General features: G+C 28.4%; 2 protein-coding genes across 2 annotated transcripts; both read right to left on the bottom strand.

The window, feature by feature from the left end:
• Positions 1 to 2,508: 2,508 nt before the first annotated feature.
• LOC115035108 lies at positions 2,509 to 4,072 on the bottom strand. Its single transcript, XM_029492757.1, has 6 exons — positions 4,057 to 4,072; positions 3,860 to 3,991; positions 3,654 to 3,791; positions 3,441 to 3,569; positions 2,763 to 2,986; positions 2,509 to 2,694 (listed from the first exon to the last, which is right to left on the bottom strand). Exons 1-6 carry the CDS (start codon positions 4,070 to 4,072, stop codon positions 2,509 to 2,511), a joined length of 825 nt encoding a protein of 274 aa, XP_029348617.1.
• A 97-nt stretch (positions 4,073 to 4,169) lies between these two features.
• On the bottom strand, positions 4,170 to 5,864 carry LOC103310345. The gene is made up of 8 exons (XM_029492756.1): positions 5,653 to 5,864; positions 5,451 to 5,585; positions 5,248 to 5,382; positions 5,045 to 5,179; positions 4,851 to 4,976; positions 4,651 to 4,785; positions 4,445 to 4,579; positions 4,170 to 4,376 (listed from the first exon to the last, which is right to left on the bottom strand). The coding sequence occupies exons 1-8, from the start codon at positions 5,726 to 5,728 to the stop codon at positions 4,183 to 4,185; spliced, it is 1,071 nt and encodes a 356-aa protein (XP_029348616.1). The 5' UTR covers positions 5,729 to 5,864; the 3' UTR covers positions 4,170 to 4,182.
• Between the last annotated feature and the right edge of the window lie 9,950 nt (positions 5,865 to 15,814).

Raw genomic sequence — 15,814 nt, 5'->3', positions numbered from 1 at the left:
GAGGAGTTTCGAAGCCAATACGGCACCACACAGTTCCAGACGGGGAATTGTGGATCGCTTGAGAGGTGCCACTTTTGACTTTCCTGTTATGAGATGACAATACACAGACGTGACTGTCACTACACGGAGGTATACTGCCGCGGCATAACCTTTCTCAGAGCTATCGGAAAAGGCATGGAGTTGTACAGAAATAGCATGATCATAAGTAATACGACGAGGAATGCTAATGGTTTCAACTAACTGCAGTTCAGACTGATATCGGGCCCACAGGGAAGCAATCTCAGGGGGGACTGGATCATCCCAGGCGACACCGGAGGTCCACAGCTGCTGCATGACGTGTTTTGTGAAAAATGTCATGGGTGACAAAAGTCCTAACGGATCAAACACACGCGCAATGTCGGACAGAACAGATCGTTTTGTCGGTTGGATATTCGATGGGTGAGCTTTAAAGGAAAAAGTGTCAGTAGTAGTAATTTGGGTGTTCTGAGGCACTTTTTACGGGGAGATGAAAAAAGTTCAAGGGGGAAAGTCCCCCTTGCAGCACATTCGATTACCGTATAGCTAAAAATTCTAATATGTATGGTTGGGTGTTCTGAGGCACTTTTTACGGGGAGATGAAAAAAATTCAAGGAGGAAAGTCTGCCTTGCAGCATATTCGATCACCGTATAGCTAAAAATTCTAATATGTATGGTTGGGTGTTCTGAGTCACTTTTTACGGGGAGATTAAAAAAGTTTAACCAGGAATGTATGCCTAACAGTGAAACAAATCTTCCTGTAATTTTATAGAAAAAAGTCTAAACGATTTTTAATATAATTTTCAGAAATAAATACAAACATTTTTTTTATTATTATAATTTTGTTTATTTATTTTTAATCAGTTAACAGTATTTTACAACAAATATTAAATATAATATAAAATTTTATAGTAGTAATTTGAGGTGAAAAAAATTCAAGGAGGAAAGTCCGCCTTGCAGCACATTCGATCACCGTCCCACATAGCAATACTATGTTACTTTAATGTTATACAAGTGTACATAAATTAATGTTAGACATTATCTTAATGTTGTCATTGAGTTAAAATTCTATTAAACCAACCTTCCTACAATGTACATGCAAGGTGTTCTCGTTGATATTTGGTCTAAATTCTGATGTTAAATTAACATCCGAATTGAATGTCTATTCAATGTTAACATGTGAATCTGAAGATCATATTCCTATAAGACTTCTTCAATATTAGAATAACATTTCTCTAATATTAACAAGAAAGTTGTTATGCATCAACAAAAATATTACTTTAAGGTTATAATTGGAACTTAAACAAAATATAAAAATAATACATAATTATACCTATATATATAATATATATATTGTTTTATATATATTATATATATTATATTAAATATACAAATAATACATGATAAATATCTATAAACTAAATATAGCATAGGTATTTAACAGTCGTAGGTATTCAGGAGGTATTTATACAAGAGGGTGGGGGGTCAAATCCTGAACCTCCCCTCCCTTAAGCATGCCCATGGTACTAAATAAATAGGAATTATAATAGAGTACACATCATTTAAATCAAATATTATATTTATTATACATATATAAACATGTAAATATTATATAAGATCATCACTATAATATTATGAAGAATGAACTGTTATGGTTTTTTCAAACGAAATGGTGCATGAATAAGATGATTTGCAATTCTGGTTTCAATGTCTGTTGTACTGGTATCTTTAAAATTTTGAACCCGTCTAACTGCATCTGATAACAATCAATGAAAAAAAACTATTCATATTAATTTAAACTTTTCAAATATTATTTATTTATGTTAGTGTATCAAAAAAAAAAAATTTGAACTAGTAGTTTTAGAGTTATTTAACTTTGGGTATTAAGAATAATAGGTCTTTAATAATGGGTTTGAAAGATATGAGGTCAATGGTGAGGATTAATTAAGTATTTAAGTAGGTAATTAATATTAATGTATCTATATTATGATTAGATTAAATACAAAAAATAGTGCCTCAAATGATTGGCAAGTTTCATTAGACGGAAAATACATTGAAGAATTGGGACAGATTATAAGAGTAATATATAGTTATAGTAAAGTTGTGAAGACAATAGCTATTGTCTTCTAGAAGATGGAAAAATTAAAATGATAGTTATGTTCATACAAATTATATATTGATATGTACGCTCATATAGTATGTGCAAGCCATACAGTGAATACAACATTTTCCAAAACAAATGTTGACATTTTTTGGCCAAAATTGCCAGCCAATTTATAGGTGTATTGTTTAAAAATAAACTACAGCTTTCAGAAACTACTAAACAATAATAAATTATGGGTTCATATAAACAATCACCAAATATTTAATGAAACATTACAGTGAGCTAATATAACTGTTTCTTAAACATGATTGAGTAGGCAGTAGTCCATTAATTTAAATCAATAAATACAACTTGGTGTAAGTATTTTATAATCAAATTATAACAGTTATTTATAAAAATTTCGTATACTTGCCATGAATTACGCTGCATATTGAGAGGCTGGAAAATTTCTTTTTTTTTTTGTTCCTGCCAAAGTAGGAGTAATTTTGAAGCAGTTCATCTTTGAATAGTTTGTTTAAAATTCTCGCTAGTATGATTTTTACTTTTGATCCTCCAGACAAGGATAATTCTTTCACCTGAGAAATATATTAGCAACATATAATGAATTTACCAAATAATACAATACCAAGAAGGGCTTACTAACCAATTTTTTTCTATAAGTTGGAGTACTTTGAATTTGATTTTCAATGTTTATTAGATCATTCTCACTTTCCAAAGGAAATAAACAGTCTAAATTGGAGAAGTCTTCTTTTTCAATATCCAAGCAATTATCCTTAAACGCAGTTATTTTCTTTAATTGTTCATTGATGGATTTCAATTCAATTTTCATAACAACTTGATTGGCCAAAAGTTTTCTCAAACACACATCTAAGTATGAATATTAATTAAATTAAATAAAAATGTATTAATACAAAACTATTTGGTTATTTCTAGGCATTAATAATTTTTAATAAAATGCATTAATACATATATGTATATGCATGCTTGATATATTATATTTGTATGTAAAAAAAACTAAATACATAGGTATACAAAAAATAGCTTAAAGTAATATGTATACTATGCTGATGTAATATAGTTCTAGACGTTGATAATTTATTATCATAACACATAATTTTAGTACTATTTAAATTAACTTTTCAATCACTATTCCCTATTTTTAATTGTCCCTATTAGTAAAGCTAAAACTTAAAAAGGATTTTTGCTTTTTGTTTCACATTATTGTATAAGATCTAGTTTTTTTAAATATTAATAAAATAAATATATATAATATACACAATTTCAAGTTGTTATAGTTATAATGATCAATTTATAAACTTACCAGGTGGTAGACTATTCAGCATTTGTTGAGTCGAAAATCGCTTTTTGGGAGACTTGGAAGCTACGGTGCATTGATTTTGAAGAGAGTGTAGTTCAGAGTTGGTACGTTTACCATTTTTAAAAATAGACTCTAAATAAAACAAAAATAACAAATTGTATTGAACTACGAGTAAACTGTTAAGGAACTAATTATAACACAATTATAATTGTATACCTGGAGAATTTCTGTTATTAGATTGTATTATATTTGATCTGTGTTTACTTGCATTTATATCAATAGTATTGTCATCAAACATATTATCTGGACTTAGTTCACGCCTAGATTCATGACTTTTTTGATTAGATGAATATTCTGAAAAATTGAATGAAATAATTATTATAGATTGATATTTTTTGGCTAAGGTCTTACATAACACCTACCTTCATTGGACATCGTGTTATTATAATTATCAATAGTGTAACTATTATCTTTATATGAAGACCGATTAATTGGTTTTCCCTTTTTATGAGAATTTAAATGAGTCTGATCGCTGCTTTTCTGAGATAAATACCCTAGACATTAAAATAAAAATTATTATTAGATAATTTTGTATTTCTTGAATATATACAACACCTACCATCATTGGTTATCATGTTGCGACTATAAGGAACATTATTGGGATTATATGGAGAACTGTAGGTTGGGTTTCCTTTTTTAGGAGACTTTAAATGAGTCTGATCGTTGCTTTTCTGAGATAAACACCCTAGACATTAAAATAAAAATTATTATTAGATAATTTTGTATTTCTTGAATATATACAACACCTACCATCATTGGTTATCAATATGTTGCGACTATAAGGAACATTATTGGGATTATATGGAGACTTGTTAGTTGGCTTATTTTTTTTAGAAGAATATAAATGAGTCTGTTCGCTGCTTTTCTGAGATAAATACGCTAGACATTCATATACAAATTATTATTAGATAATTTTGTATTGCTTGAATATAATATGTAACACTTACCACCACCATTGGATATCATGTTATGATCATCATCAGTATTGAAAATACCATGATTATATGGAGAACTGTAGGTTGGGTTTCCTTTTTTAGGAGACTTTAAATGAGTCTGATCGCTGCTTTTCTGAGATAAATACGCTGGACATTCAAATAAAAATTATTATTATTAGATAATTTTGTATTGCTTGAATATAATATGTAACACTCACCACCACCATTGGATATCATGTTATGATCATCATCAGTATTGAAAATACCATGATTATATGGAGAACTGTAGGTTGGGTTTCCTTTTTTAGGAGACTTTAAATGAGTCTGATCGTTGCTTTTCTGAGATAAACACCCTAGACATTAAAATAAAAATTATTATTAGATAATTTTGTATTTCTTGAATATATACAACACCTACCATCATTGGTTATCATGTTGCGACTATAAGGAACATTATTGGGATTATATGGAGACTTGTTAATTGGCTTATTTTTTTTAGAAGAATATAAATGAGTCTGTTCGCTGCTTTTCTGAGATAAATACGCTAGACATTCATATAAAAATTATTATTAGATAATTTTGTATTGCTTGAATATAATATGTAACACTTACCACCACCATTGGATATCATGTTATGATCATCATCAGTATTGAAAATACCATGATTATATGGAGAACTGTAGGTTGGGTTTCCTTTTTTAGGAGACTTTAAATGAGTCTGATCGCTGCTTTTCTGAGATAAATACCCTAGACATTAAAATAAAAATTATTATTACATAATTTTGTATTGCTCGAATATAATATGTAACACTCACCACCACCATTGGATATCATGTTATGATCATCATCAGTATTGAAAATACCATGATTATATGGAGAACTGTAGGTTGGGTTTCCATTTTTAGGAGACTTTAAATGAGTCTGATCGCTGCTTTTCTGAGATAAACACTCTAGACATTCATATAAAAATTATTATTAGATAATTTTGTATTGCTTGAATATAATATGTAACACTCACCACCACCATTGGATATCATGTTATGATCATCATCAGTATTGAAAATACCATGATTATATGGAGAACTGTAGGTTGGGTTTCCATTTTTAGGAGACTTTAAATGAGTCTGATCGCTGCTTTTCTGAGATAAACACTCTAGACATTAAAATAAAAATTATTATTAGATATAATTTTGTATTTCTTGAATATATACAACACCTACCATCATTGGTTATCATGTTGCGACTATCTGCAGGATCATTATTGAGATTATATGGAGACTGGTAAATAACTGGCATTTTTATTCCGGGAGAACGTGGTTCTACATTTGAGCTTTTTTGAGATAGATTATCTAAACATTTTTATAAGTCAAATTATTTTTTAATTAAGTTTATTGATAACATAGAGGCAATAATAACTGACTTAATTAACTCCCATAGACATATCACATTATTTCTAATAGGCGATATTAACATAAATTTACTAGATACTACAATTTAAACTCTATAACAATATATTAAGATATACTAAGTTCTTTTAATTTCACCCAATGTATCGATTGCCCAACGCAATCCATATCTAATAGTTGTATCGATCATATATTTGTCAGAGATATTCATAAACATATTATTAAAGCAAATGCTATAGACTCCCTTATAACAGATCACTATCCACTAGGTATTTCTACAACTAAATCGCCCTTTTGCAAAAACAATTAAAAACATTAATAACACACCTAATAAATATATAGATTATAATTAATTAAAAACGACAATAAACAAAACTAATTGGAATAATATAAAAACAATTAACCTCGCTGAAGATAAGATAACAGCACTTTCAACAATTATACAAAACCACATAAACAAATGTACTCACTACGATATAACAAAATATAATCAAAACAGTCAATGGATTACACCCGGTATTATCAAATTAATCAAAAAAAGGAATAAACAGCAATTACCCTAACTAGGCACCAACCATTTAACCTTCTATTAATAAATAAATATAAAACATACAGAAACAAATTAACATATTATATAATATTATATTTAAACAGAAACAAAACTTTTATGATGTTAAAATAAAAAAATTTAGCAATAATCCCAAGAAATTATGGTCGACAATAAAAGAAATAACAACACAAACATCCCAATCACGCCAACAACATTAGGTATAGCTTAAGAGGATATCAACACACTATTTGTTTTCTCTCTCTGGCCCACTCGCAACATGGACAAAACACATTTGTGCAGAATCGTTTTTTCTATGTTTTAATTAATCTTAGAGTAAAATCACACATTACCAAAAAGATAGAGAATAATATTTTTGAGGGAATGACATATCGATTTTTTTAAATATTATTTCAAAACAATTTAAACATCATTTAAATTTACAACATTTTTTTGTTTATTTTGAAAGTCGAATACAAAGTCAAATAACAATAAGACATAAAATCGGTATGTCATTTCCTCTAAAATATTATTCTCTATCTTTTTTGTAATGGGTGATTTTACTCTAAGATTACTTAAAAACATAGAAAAAACGATTCTGCGGAAATGCGTTTTGTCTATGTTGCGCGTGGGTCAGAGAAAAAAAACAAATGTGCGCTGACATCCTCTTAAATATAAATAACAACATTTATGAATCTAACAATGAACCACTAGGTACTAATAGCTATTACATTTATCGAATATTTTTCATCAATGGGTACCCATAATAATAGGTAACATAAAAAACCAAAATAAAAATATTAGTTCTCCGTCAAATTCACATACAAATCAATCTCTCTACTAAAGAAAAACATCTAACCTGAATCTTCTGAATCCATAAGAATAGGGCAATCGACAATATCAGGTGTACTAAACAATTGTTTTTTTGTAGATTTTATTGGAGACTTTTTTTGTGCATCAAATATTTTTCTAGCACAGCGTTTTTTTCGGTTTTTCTTAGCACATTCCTCATCAGTTTCTGTATTTATGTCAGTCCTGATTTCCACTCTTCTTAATCTTTCTTTACATTTTTGTAAATCATCTAAAACATTTTTAAATATATTTTTTTTTCTATCGAACCAATTATGATGTCCTTATCTTACTAATACTTACCAGCAGAAGACATAATATTTATGAAATCATATTTCTCCCAGTCATTATTGGGCATAATATTTTCATCAACAACCATCTTATCGTACTTCTTTTTTGTTAGTTGAAGATCAACTGGTGGAAAATAAGATTGATCCAATGTTGGAACGATCCAACGTTTAGGGACGATTTGTATGCCATCAGTAAATTCCACAATAACATATTTTCTAGCAATATATAAGATAAATATATTATTATGAAATTAATTAATTTTCTTATATGGGTGTTTTCTTCACAATAAATTATTAATTCATATGTTTTTAACCAAATAGTTTGCATACATTTAATTTGAATATACCTATAAATAGGAGGTATTCAAATTGTCAATTTTGATATAGGTAAAAAAAAAAGAATTTTAATGTTATGTTGCAAAAATGTTAACTTGCACAAACAAATAGCCAGTTGGCAACTTTCGTACCAGACTATCCAAACTACCTACATAGTATAACAATATTATGCTATCCGTACAACCGTAAAAGGATGGCACAAAAGAAATTACATTTATTTTTTTCTAGGTAAATAATTTAATGCGATAGGTGGGTATATAGATTGCCCAGCCAGGTACAATAACACGCAGCGTGCTTATAATGCCTAATAATTTGAATATAACTAGGTAAATAAAACATATTATTAAAATAAAACAATACTTAATTTATTATTATTAATATCTAATAAAAGTAAAAAACCCTAATAGGTAGGTAATTATTAAATAATACCTATAATAAATAATGTTACTACATTTTGCGATATTAATAATATATAATAATAATTATTATAAAATTATCTTACCTTAATTCATCCATATTGTAATAAAATAAATAAATTATTCGTGAACATCCAAAACTATTAAACACAGTACCTAGGTACAAAAAAGAAAATGACGACGTGCGCGCAAACTGAGGTCTATAAGTGAACTGTGAACTGTGAAGTGCCAAATGACAATAATATTGACAACAGATATAATAATATTTCCATGAGCATAAGCGTTATTGCAATACTGCGTATAGTGCGTACGGATTTAACTTTTTGTCCCATGTCATACTCCGATACTCGCAACCCGCCGTCGAACCGGCACCGATAAACGATAACGGCCAATGGGAATATTCTTAATATTTTGTATTTATAAATCACATAAATATCTTGATTACTTCTTACATACGGCGCGCATGCGTGCGTATAGTATAATAATATTATATACCATAATATTCAATATTGATGGATTCCCAATAAATGTGTACTATTTTTATAGTGTTGTACTATAAATACTAAAACCTGAATTTGTGGTTATACGTCTTGTTATATCGTACGATTCTACTGATTGACGATTGCGCGTGTCTTAGCAAACCACGTTTTTCAATAATTTCAAAAATATTATATATTATAAATCAGCCGACAGTGGAACCGGCGTACCGCCACACCGCCACATCACCGCACCATCACACCATTCAAGTGACGGGGCCGGGGTATCGCAGAACGTTCTAAAAATATTACTGTGTATACTGTCTACGCTACACGACGTCACGACTATCTCTATATATGCACTAGACGGCAGACGCACTACCACGGTCTACGACCTACGGCAGTCGGCAGCGGGCTTGTCGGGAAACCCATTTACTGTTCACCGACCGCCGACCGGTATGATAACTATAACAAACAATAATAAATTAGCGATCTATTATATTATATTATAATAATAATATTAGTAACTAGATAATATTATTATCTAGTTACTAGATTCTAGTATATAATACAAAAATACGATTACGAAGTACGAACACAATCAATAATAAAGTAAATATTCGGTTTTTGATTATGGGTCGAGTACAAAAAAGATTCTGACTCAGTCACGTCTTGTCAGCGTATACTTGTAACTTCTAACGATTAAAACGATAACGCTAACGATAACGATTAGCTGGACTCCCTCCATGAAAAATTCATAAATTACCTATATATGAATATGGACTATGTTCTATTTTATAAATTATTTTAATTTTACATTAGTAAAGTAGGTAACGTTGATATATTGATATTGATTTGTTGGGATGGTTAATGAAAAAGTAATAATAATAATAACTAATAAAGTAACTTAAACTTCCTTATTATATTTTAATGATAGGTAACAATAATAATATTAATTTGGGGCCTCAAAATAAATCCTTGCACACGGACCTTTTTTATAGTTGCTGCACTGTACCACCTTCAGAAATTATACCAAGATCGATAATATTTTAACTAAGGAACACTAAAACCAAAACCGAGACACACCGTATATTAATAATTGTTCATTTTTTCCCGAGCGAAGTCGGGTTGACAGACATACAGGGCACAGGCATATACAGGCATATAGCTACTAATTACTATATAGCTGGTAATATTATAAATACAAAATATAGTTATGAGTTATGAGCTTTATTTTATCACTATTTAGTATTTAGTACCCATTATGTATATTAGGTTCCTACATTATTATCATATTTTATAATAATGTATACCTTATAAGTTATAATAGATGTATGTATTAAGACGAAATATGTATACTAGTATAATATATTATTAAGAATAATTATTATAATGGTCTAAAATCTAAATAATATTTTGTACTAGGTATATTATTTATTTAAATATTCTATTTATTGTAGTTCGGCGATTTTAAAAATGAGCCATAGAAGCCAAACTAGTAAAAAAAGACGTGTTCGCGAAGAACTTGTCGATATGACACAAGATTTTGAAAACGAAGATGTTAATTTTGGGCTCATAAATGACCTAGAAGGGAAAATTGACGAATATCGGGGCGTTGCTCGTTTTGACGTGTCTCCAAGAAACCTAAATGTTTTAAATGAAACACCGTTAGTTATAACAGGTACCTATATACATTATTGAATATTATACGAATAATGGTTCAGAGAAGAGACAGACCTATAGGTATGCTTATATTATAACTTCATTTCATTATTATTAGTAACTATTTTTTTTTCTACTATTAAACAAAATTGAAAGTTACATGTCATATTATTAAACCTTAAATTATTTGAGTTAATTAGTTAAATATGCTGTATTGCTTTTGATAACTATATTATTATTATATTAACTTGTAATTTAACAGAATGTGGACGTGATGATCAGTGGCATTATAGCCTGGATTTTAAAATAGTAAGGGGGGGGGGAGAGAAAGCCAATATATTTTTTTTTTTAAATACTCAACAATTAACAATAATAATTTATTTGAATGATGTTTCAATGTTTTGATACAGCCAATTGGTAGGGGGACATTGCCCCCCTCCATGGATATATGTCACAAGTGATGAGAGTGGCATATATCCACCCTATGGGAGACCTATATTTACTACTAAAATAGTTAAATATGCATATCAATAAAAAATAAAATACAATTTATTGTAATATTAGTAGGTACCTAGTTATTATTATCTAAAAATAAAGTTTATCTCTCCCACCTCCTCCATTGGAAATAGTAGAGCATGCCACTGAATTTAATGATCTTAACGTTGATCCAACATAAGAAACTTTAGTTATTTTTTTTCATAAACTTGACAACCCATATTTAAATTATGTAAAAGTTAAATACTAAATACTAAATAAAGTTCAATTATAAAAATCAGAAAAATCATTAAACTAATATATAAATGCATTCAATTCATTTTGTATAAGTTAAACTGTTAAATATTGAACTATGTTCTTGCAGTAATTATAGTTTAGACTTTAGGTATATGATAAAACAAAGCACCTCTCAGTCCTCTCACCTGTTATTTATTCCATATTGGAATTTATTTATTTTATTTTTTTAGAATCATCATCCAAGTTATATGATGTAAAAAATATTCCAAGTTGTTCGACAAGCAGTAAGTCAGAATCAGAAAATATTTCAGATACATTTGATTTTTCTGATGAAGATAGTGATGCATTTGATTTAGAAAGTTGTAGCTCAAGTGATGAAGAATTTGATGAAAACTTTACAAATAATATGCATACAGAAGTGGGTTTTATTCGAAATAAACTAGCAGAATGGAGTATAAAACACCGAATAACACATGCTGCAATTTCTGATTTATTGGTAATTCTTAAGTCTTCATATGATTCTTCTCTTCCGATAGACGCCAGAACCTTATTGAAAACTGATATTTCTAATAGTAAAATCATACTTGAAGAAGTACCTCCTGGTTTTTACTACCATTTTGGTATAGAAAGTGGTATAAAAAATCATTATAACTTCACGGATGATAGTAATAATGATGTTATTAAATTAGTTGTGGGTATTGACGGGCTTCCATTAACAAAAAGTTCAAAAAGTACTTTTTGGCCGATATTATGCTACATAAGGCCACATTCTCAAATAGTATTTCCTGTCGGTATATACTGGGGAAATGAAAAACCAACAGAAAGTAATGTATTCATGCACGATTTTGTTCAAGAAATTAGTGATTTAATTACAAATGGAATAAAAATACAAAATGAAAAAGGCATTTCGTACAAGGTAAAAGTTGTAATGGATGTATTTGTATGTGATGTACCGGCCAAATCATTTGTTTTGAAAACAAAAAGCCACAGTGGGTTTTTTTCATGTTCAAGGTGTTTTGTTGAAGGAAATTACATAGGACACAGAGTGTGTTTTCCAGATCTTAACTGTACAAAAAGAACTCATGAGAATTTTATTACTAAACAAAATGAAGAACATCATATTGGAATGTCTCTTTCTATTATTACAGACATACCCGGCATAGATATTATTAAATCATTTAGTCTTGACTACATGCATCTCATTTGCCTCGGTGTTATGAAAAAGTTGATAAACCTGTGGCTAAAAGGTCCACTGATTAATCGTATTGGCAGCAGAAATAGCACACAATTGAGTCTTTTATTATTAAGTATGAAACAATATACACCTGTTGATTTCCAACGAAAACCTCGGGGTTTGGATGAATTTAACCGATGGAAAGCCACTGAGTTGAGAATGTTTTTATTATACTTTGGTCCTATTGTGTTAAAATATGTTATAAATAAAAAATGTTACTTGAATTTTTTATGTTTGCATGTTAGCATGAGATTACTTTTAAGTCCAAATATTAGTGATCGGTGTTTAACATTTTGTAGAGAGCTACTAAACTATTTTATCAAAACGTTTAGTGAGATATATGGTGAACAATTTATTTCACATAATATTCATGCATTGGAACATATTTGTGATGATTACACTCATTTTGGGTCATTAGATAACTGCAGTGCATTTCCCTTTGAGAATCACATGTCAGTATTAAAAAAATATTTAAGGAAAAGTCATCAACCACTACAACAAGCTGTTAAACGTTATTATGAAGAAACTAAGTATTTAAATACACACATTTCAAATGTTTTTAATAAAGATTCATTTTTATTTAAACAACCTCACCATGATGGCCCATTACCAATACCATTAATATCTAAAAATGTCAACCAATATAAAATAGTAAAATTAAAAAATATGGAAATAAGATGTAATGAAAAAGACTGTTATGTACAGACAGTTGAAAAAAGAGTTTTTAAAGTAGTAAATATAATTAAAAATATAGAAGACACTAAAAACGAATGTATTTTAATAGGATATAATTTTTCTGATACGTCATTATTTTACAATAAACCTATTTCAAGTTCAAAACTGGGAATAGTTTCAGTAACTAATAGCTATTGTGATAATTTAATACAATTGCCAATTACACAAATTGTATGCAAATTTATTTTTCTTAAAACTTTAGATGATAAGCATTCTATTGTAATACCAATATTACATACACTAATTCAATAATATTATATGTTTTTATTTTATTTTTTTTTTTATAGTTATAAACTGGTTTGATATACATACATTTTTATTAATAAATATTATCTACTTAAAATTGTTAATAAGAAACATAGGTACCTAATAATAATGTAATATGTGCATTTTACGTTTATATACACTAGTATTTTAATAATTATAATTTAATAATATTAAGACAGGATTAATTACCTATCAGTTAATGTGTGCATAATAATTAAACTATGCATATTTTTTTTAGGAATTACCTACCTACGCGCATTATGTATTATAATTATGCATACATATATTTTTTATTGAACTTGATTAATATAATTTTAGTTTGTGTAACACTGTTTTAATTTTTTTTACTATTTTTTTGGAAATTATTTTATTTCTAATTAAAATATATAGGTGTAGAACTATTACCTATAGAAGCCTACTTAATGACAGTTTGAATGTATATAGCTATTATTGTAGGTATGATTTTACTTGACAAAATGCTGGTTCAACTATCAGTTTTTGTTTGTTTTTTTCTTATCACAATGAAAAAGTATGAATTGTAAATTGTTTAATATTGAGATAATTTAAGAGCTCAACTTTGTTTTATTATATACCTATTCAAATACTTACCTAATCTTGTATTACCTAGCTACCTATAATATATACAAGGTAAATCATTAATTATGGATAAATAATTAAGTAGGTATAGGTATATGAAATATGAATATCACAGAATAATAGATATAGATATTACTATATTAGATTATTATTATGTATAATAATTATGATGAATATAAATTATAATTTATATTACATCATTGAATATAAAATATAAATTATTATCATATGACAAAATTAATAATTTATTAAGGTATATGTAATTATACAAGGGGTACTCTAAAATATTTTAAAAAGAAGATGGTACTCCTCCGTAATTAATTTATACTATAAGTAAGAAATAGAGACAACATTCGCATATTTCGACATTTTGTATATACCCAGGGGCGTATTTAAGGGGGGCATGGGGCCCGCCCCCCCCCCCCATTCACCGTATTTTATACTTTTTTTTTATTAATGAGAGTATCAACCTTTTAGGCTCTCTCACTTTTCACTCAAGTCGGATTCACAGCTTCGTCGTGTGTCGTGTCGTGTCGATCAAGTCAATGATAATATTTTTGTTACAAATTATAATCGAGAAATCAGTGTTGCAGTGACGGTCTTAGAAGATAAGGTGATAAGTGTATGATAGTGAATAGTGATAGCTACAATAACCATATAATATCTACTTGTATTTTGATTAGGTATTTCATATTTGGTCATGAATGACGACAGTTTTTTGAGAGGGAAATACAAATATATACAAGATGAGTAATTATAACTGTATAATTTGAACTTTTTGTCTGTGCCCCCCCCCTCCCCCCCCCCATAAGACATTTCTAAATAAGCCCCTGTATATACCTATACATTATTATATAATATTATGAAAAAGGATTGATCAGCTGCAGTATTATATATATTATAATAATTGTATAATCCTAAATGTATATTATAATGTTTGGATAATGTTTATTTATAGGTGGCCTTAAAATGTTAAAATTTAAATACACGTAAAACCTTAAAGTAAAGTATAATTTATAAGGTTCTGTTTGTAGTTTTAAATTAACCCTTGTATAACATTAAAACTATAATCGTAAATAAACATTTAGCTCGTAGTATTAATTCAATATTATATTAGTATTAGAAAATTAATATTCTTAATGTGATATTACTAGAATACTACTGGTGTATTACAATATACATATTAAATATATAATGGGTGTTTAATATTCCTGTAACGTTTAATGTTACAAAATTGCTATGTGGGGTATAGCTAAAAATTCTAATATGTATGGTTGGGTGTTCTGAGTCACTTTTTACGGGGAGATGAAAAAAATTTAACCAGGAATCTATGCCTTACAGTACAACTAATCTCCCTGTAATTTTATAGAAAAAATTCAAAGCGATTTTTAATTTGACAGACAAGATATTAACATTTAGTCAGTTACTATGCAACTGTTCTACAATCAAGTCGTGTTATTTTTTTTCAGTAAATTATCTTATTGATTCAATTTTTTTTTCAACCAATTATTTTTTGTTTTATTAAAAACCATGAATTTACAGAAGTTTTCTAACGATTTTCCTTCATTGGTTTATTTAGTAAGAAATAATTCGTATCCAGTACATTCAGATTTTACTACATTTTTATCGAGATTAAAATCGTATAATTCATTTCCACCTACTTTGTGTCAAAATAAATATTCGTTATCTGAGGCCGGATTTAAGTATTCAGGAACTGCTGACATAGTCGAATGTTTTTGTTGTGGACTGGTCTTGCAAAAATGGACCAAAGATGACATTCCGTTTGTCGAACACGCAAAATGGAATCCTAATATGTATATTTGTTTTACTTTGTA

Source organism: Acyrthosiphon pisum, unplaced genomic scaffold (assembly GCF_005508785.2).
Source record: "Acyrthosiphon pisum isolate AL4f unplaced genomic scaffold, pea_aphid_22Mar2018_4r6ur Scaffold_953;HRSCAF=1417, whole genome shotgun sequence".
NCBI classification, from domain to species: domain Eukaryota; kingdom Metazoa; phylum Arthropoda; class Insecta; order Hemiptera; family Aphididae; genus Acyrthosiphon; species Acyrthosiphon pisum.
The sequence above is the reverse complement of the archived record's forward strand: the minus strand, read 5'-3'. Positions and strand labels throughout refer to the sequence as shown.